The sequence below is a fragment of the Sminthopsis crassicaudata genome, chromosome 5 (genome assembly GCF_048593235.1).
Source record: "Sminthopsis crassicaudata isolate SCR6 chromosome 5, ASM4859323v1, whole genome shotgun sequence".
NCBI lineage: Eukaryota > Metazoa > Chordata > Mammalia > Dasyuromorphia > Dasyuridae > Sminthopsis > Sminthopsis crassicaudata.
The window spans coordinates 24,146,750-24,153,275 of record NC_133621.1 but is presented as its reverse complement, the minus strand read 5'-3'; the positions used below and the strand labels follow the sequence as shown (position 1 = coordinate 24,153,275).

Here is a 6,526-nt window from a genome sequence, read left to right as displayed (position 1 = left end):
AAAGAAGAGGATCTGTGCAAAAGGAGATTTGAAAATCCATTGACCAAAATCTCTACATTTTTTGACATCTCTTCTTTGGTGCTACCTGTGCATGCAAAGGAGACAGCCAGAGGTGAGAACTCAGGGCACTCAAGGCTGTCCCCACCAAGAAGAGTTAACAGGTTGCTCTGGAGGAATTCACACCTTCATGGGAGGGCCTAAGGGGTGGAGCTATCTTCTATAAAAGGAGAGGATCTTGGTGCTCAGAAGCATTATCTTCATTGGAAGGGAACTCTCTTCCTCTGGCTGCTGCAGACTAGAAGCAATTGGAGAGAGAGAATGGCTGCTACTGTGAAATTTCTTCAGGAACTGCAGAGTGAGATCACCTGTAGCATCTGCAGGGGCTTCTTCTGTGAGCCTGTCACCATCGGGTGTGGGCACAGTTTTTGTCAAGCTTGTCTCTCCTCCAGCTGGAGAGTTGGAGCCCCAGCTTTTTCATGTCCTGAATGCAAGCAAGTGTCCCAGGACAGGGAGATCCCACTAGTGAACAGGCGCCTAGCACAGTTGACTGAGCTGGGCAAAGAGCTCAGGTCCAAGCTTATGCAGAGCAGTCAAGGACGGAGCCAGTGTGTCACTCACCAGAAACCCTTCAAGCTGTTCTGTGAGGAGGACCAGACAGCACTGTGTGTGACATGTGGTGAAAGCCCAGAGCATGGGGCTCACAAGATCTCCCCAGTACAAGAGGCTGCTCACAAATACAGGAGGGAGCTCCAGCAGCTTCAGATTCGCTTGGAGAACCATTTGGAGGAAGATGAGCAACTTCTTGCTCAGGAAGAGAGACCTGCTGTTGACTGGCACTGGATGATCATGGGAGAATTCCACAAATTGCAAGACTGGCTGAGAGAGGAAGCGAACCGATGTCTTAAAAGGATAAGGCAAGAGCAGAAGGCCAGCCAGGCCAGACTGTCCCAGCACATGCAAAGTTTACAGAACCTCATGCAAGAGCTGCAGGAAGCGGGCCAACAAGACAATCTGGATCTGCTGCAGGATGCCAAGCAGTTGCTGGGGAGGAGCGAGGCTGTGTTGGCCCAAAGGGCCCAGGCTGTCACCCCAGAATTGAGAGAACATCCCATCCCTGGCCTGATCCAAATGCTCAACAGAGTCCGAGTAGACCTCACCATGGACCCCATAGCAGTTGATTCATTTGTTTCCATTTCTGGGGATCGCAAGAGTGTCAAGGCTAAAGAGGACTGGCAGGTGGAACCTGAGGACTCTCCTTACCATCCTGTGTTTGCTGAGCAGGTCTTCAGCTCAGGCAGTCATTACTGGGAGGTGGATGTGACTCAACTTCCTCAGTGGGTCCTGGGGATCTACACCCCCTACTTGCGGAGGAAAAGGGCCTGGAACATGAACTCCTGTACCTCTGTGTTCTTGCTTCAATGTGTCAAGAAGGAAGGGGATTACTATTTACAGACCTATCCTGGGCCATTAGAGTATCGAATGAAAGGACCTCTACCTCGGGTTGGCGTGTACTTGGAATATTCCCCTGGCACTCTGGCCTTTTACAATGTTCTCCAAAGTTCTCTTATTTATAAATTCCATCCTATTCCCTTCACAGACCCTGTCAAGCCCATCTTTTCCCCTGGCCCCCCACTTCCAGGAATAGAGCCTGGTCCCATGACTCTTTGTCCAGTAGACTCTCATCTTTGTCCTTGCTGCTATTCCTCTCAATGAACATTTCTCCCAGGGAGCCACCAGGCTCCCTGGCTTTGTTCACTCCATTCCCAACCTTCCTTGAAGAGGATAAATTTTAACTGCTTCATGATCAAGAAGGGACTTCCTGCTCATCAGTTGGAGATTAGACTTCCACTCAGAGAGCTGAAGGGGATCATTCCACAGTGTTCTGTACTCTTATTTTCCATGGATTTGCCTGCTTATGAGATTTCACAATCAATTAATTCTTTTTCAGGAGTTAAAGAAACTTCATGTGAGGATTATGGTTTGCATAATTTTAATGTTTCATTTTGTTCCTAGAATTTATCACAATCCTATGAGTACCACGGATTACAATATTTTCCATGTCTCTGTACTTTGAATCACAGTAAATCTTTCTTTTTGCCTTATTTAATATAAAATGAAATAAATGTTAGCATTTACTGAACTTTTGCATGTTTTTATTGTTCATTCTTTTCATGTCTGGAGGCAACTAGGTGCTTCACTGAATAGAGTACCAGCCCTGAAATCAGGAGGATCTGAGTTCATCTGGTCTCAGACACTTAACACTTCCTAAGTGTATGACCTTGGGAAAGGCACTTACCCCAATGGCCTCCACAAAACAAAACAAAACAAAATCAAACCAATAACCACAACAAAATCATGTCTTTTTTCACTCCATTTGGGATTTTCTTGTCAAATACACTGAAATAGTTTATCATGTCCTTCTCCAGTTTATTTTTCACATGAAGTAACTAGGGCAAAAAAGGTAAAGTAACAGGTCCACATGCTAGTAAGTTTCTGGAGCTAGATATGAAATCAGAAAGTTAAAAATTAGAAAAAATATTCTAAGGTAGCTTCTAAACAATCGTTCTTCACATGGTTTTTAAGAGAGAATCTATTTAAAACTTTTTTACATAGTCAAGTGGGTGGGTGGTTTAGTAGATAGTTGATAGATAAGTGGACATACAGAGATATGTGTAAGCATATATGGATTTCTCTTTAGTTCAGCTCTTTGATTTTATACAAGATACTGAATTTTTTTTCCTTTTTTTTAAATTAAAGCTTTTTATTTAAAAAAAAGTTCATGGATAATTCTTCAACATTAACCCTTGCAAAACCTTGTGTTCCAATTTCTTCCCTTCCCCCGTACCCTCTCCTAGATGGAAAGTAGTTCAATATATGATAAACATGGTAGAAATATATGTTAAATCCAATATATGCATACATATTATACAATAATCTTGCTTTACTAGAAAAATCAGATCAAAAAGGAAAAATTGAGAATGAAAACAAAATGCTTTTCTTCTAATCTTGTCTGCATTAATTTTGTTTGTACAAACTAATATAACTTAATATAATCAAATTATCTATTTTGTGCTCAATAAAGATCTCCAGTTCTTCTTTGGTCACAAATACCTTCCTCCTCCACAGATTTGAGAGGTAAACTATGCTATAATTTTCTAATTTGTTTGTAATATTACTCTTTGTGTCTACATCATTAATCTTTTTTGACCATGGAAATTAGTATGGCAGAATGAGGTAATTTTTACTAGTTTCCAATTTTCCCAGTAGTTTTTGGCAAATAGTGAGTTCTCATCCAAAAAACTGGGGTTTGTGTTTTTGTCAACATAAATTGCTACAGTTATTGACTATTTTGTCCTATGATCCTAACTCATTCCACTGATTCCATTTCTTAGCCAAGATGAAATGGTTTTGATGACCACTGCTTTATATTATAGTTTTAGGTCTGGCACAGCTAGGCCACATTCACTGGCAATTTTTTTTATTAATCCCCTGAAATTCTTGACCTTTCATTCTTCCAGGTGAATTTTGTTATTATTTTTTCTAGATATGTAAAACTCTTGGGAATTTGATATGACATTAAATAAGTAGATTAGGTACACTGTCATTTTTATTATATTTGCTCAGCTTCGCCTTGAGCACTTGATATTTTCCCAATTGTTTACATCTGACTTTATTTGTGCAGAAAGTATTTTGTGGTTATTTTCATATATTTCCTTATTTTGCCTTGGCATGTAAACTTCTAAATATTTTATACTATCAACAATTATTTTAAATGGAATTTATGTTATTGCTTGCTGCTGGATTTGTTGGTAATACATAAAAATGCTGATGATTTGTGTGGATTTATTTTGTATCCTGCAACTTTGTTGAAGTTGTGAATTGTTTTGAGTAGTTTTTTTTTAATGGATTCTCTAGGGTTCTCCAAGTATACTATCATATCATCTGCAAAGAGTTGATAATTTGGTTTCTTCATTACCTACTCTGATTCCTTTGATATCTTTTTCTTCTCTTACTGCCAAAGCTTTCTTTGCCATTTCTAATACAATATTGAATAGTGATGGTGATAGTGGGAAACCTTGTTTCACCCCTGATCATATTGGAAATGGGTTCTAGTTTGTCCCCATTACATGTGACACTTTGGTGATGGTTTTAAACAGATGCTACAGATCATTTTAAGGAAAGGTCCATTTATTCCTATAATCTCTAGTGTTGTTAATAGGAATGGGTGTTGAATTTTATCAAATGCTTTTTCTGCATCTATTGAGATAATTATATTTTTATTAGTTTGATTATTGATAATAGTTTTTCTAATATTGAACCAGTCCTGCATTTGTGGTATAAATCCTATTTGATCATGGTGTGTTATCCTGGGGATGACTTTATATAATCTCTTTGCAAATATTTTATTTAAGGTTTTTTGTATCAATATTCATTAGGGAAATTGTGCTATAACTTTTTGCTTTGTTTTTACCCTACCTAGTTTAGGTATCAGTACCATGTCTGTGTCACACACACACACAAAAAAAAAAATGGTAGTTCTTCTTTCCCTATATTTTCAAATAGTTTGTATAGTATTGGAGATAATTCTTCTTTAAATGTTTGGTAGAATTCACGTGTAAATCCATCTAGCCTTGGAGATTTTATTTTAGGGATTTCATTAATAGATTGTTCTATTTCTTTTTTCTAAAATTCCCATTTTAGAAAATTTATTTCTAAATTTATTTCCTCTTCTGTTTTTCTGGGCAATCTATATTTTTGTAGATATTCTCCCATTTCACTTAGATTATTAAATATATTGATATAAAGTTAGGCAAAATAATTCCTAATCATTGCTCTAATTTCCTCTTTATTGATTGAAAGTTCTCCATTTTCATTTTGAGACTAACGATTTCCTTTTTCTAATCAAATTAACTAAAGGTTTATCTATTTTGTTGTTTTTTTCATAAAACCAACTCTTAGTTTTATTTAGTAATTCAATATTTTTTTATTGTCAGCATTATTAATCTCCCCTTTTATTCTTAGAATTTCAAATTTGGTGTTTAATTGGGGGTTTCAAGTTTGTTCTTTTTTTCTAGCTTTTTTAGTTGTAAGCCCAATTCACTATTCTTCTCATTCACTATTTTATGCAAGTAAGCATCTAGACATATAAAATTATCCCTAATAATCGCTTTGGTTGCATCCCACATATTTGGTATGTTGTCTCATTATTGTCATTTTCTTGGATGAAATTATGAATTGTGTGTATGATTTTTGTTTCACCCATTCATTCTTAAGGATTAGATGATTTCTTTTCCAAATAATTTCTGGTCTATTCTGCCCCTGCTTTTATTGCATGTGATTTTTATTGCATCATGATGTGAAAAAAATGGATTTACTATTTCTGCCTTTCTGCATTTGGTTTTGAGGTTTTTATGACCTAAAACGTGGTCAGTTTTTATATAGATTCCATGAACTTCCAAGAAAAAAAGTAAACTCTTTTTTCTCTCCATTCAATTTTCTCCAAAGGTCTATCATACTCAACTTTTCTAATATTCTATTTACATTTTTAAATCCTTTCTTATTTATTTTGTGGTTTGATTTATCTAGTTCTGAGAAAGTAATGCATAGATGCCCCACTATTACAGTTTTGCTGTCTATTTCTTCTTGCAGCTTTGTTAACTTATCCTTTAGGAATTTAGGAATATGAGTTCTCATATGAAAGAGTGTTCCAAATCACTATTGATCAGAGAAATGCAAATTAATACAACTCTGAGATATCATTACACACCTGTCAGATTGGCTAAGATGACAGGAACAAATAATGATGAATGTTGGAGGGGCTATGGGAAAACTGGGACACTAATGCATTGTTGGTGGAATTGTGAAAGAATCCAACCATTCTGGAGATCAATCTGGAATTATGCCCAAAAAGTTATCAAAATGTGCATACCCTTTGACCCAGCAGTGCTATTACTGGGCTTATATCCCAAGGAAATACTAAAGAAGGGAAAGGGATCTGTATATGCCAAAATGCTTGCGGCAGCCCTTTTCATAATGGCTAGAAACTGGAAAATGAATGGATGTACACCAATTGGAGAATGGTTGGGTAAATTATGGCATATGAATGTTATGGAATATTATTGTTCTGTAAGAAATGACCAACAGGAGGAATACAGAGAGGCTTGGAGAGACTTACATCAACTGATGCTGAGTGAAACGAGCAGAACTAGAGGATCATTATACACTTCAACAATGATACTGTATGAGGATGTATTCTGATGGAAGTGGATATCTTCAACATAGAGAAGAGCTAATCCAATTCTAATTGATCAATGATGGACAGGATCAACTACATCCAGAAAAGGAACACTGGGAAATGAGTGTAAACTGTGAGCATTGTTTTTTTGTTTGTTTGTTTTGTTTTGTTTTGTTTTGTTTCTCTTCCCAGATTATTTTTACCTTGAGAATACAATCTTTCCTTTGCAACAACAACAACAACAAAATTCGGTTCTGCACATATATATTGTACCTAGGATGTACTATAAGA

General features: G+C 36.8%; 1 protein-coding gene across 1 annotated transcript; it reads left to right on the top strand.

Moving 5' to 3' along the window:
* Positions 1-318: 318 nt before the first annotated feature.
* LOC141543775 (tripartite motif-containing protein 43-like) lies at positions 319-1,713 on the top strand. The gene has a single exon (XM_074269498.1). The coding sequence runs from the start codon at positions 319-321 to the stop codon at positions 1,711-1,713; it is 1,395 nt and encodes a 464-aa protein (XP_074125599.1).
* Positions 1,714-6,526: the final 4,813 nt, after the last annotated feature.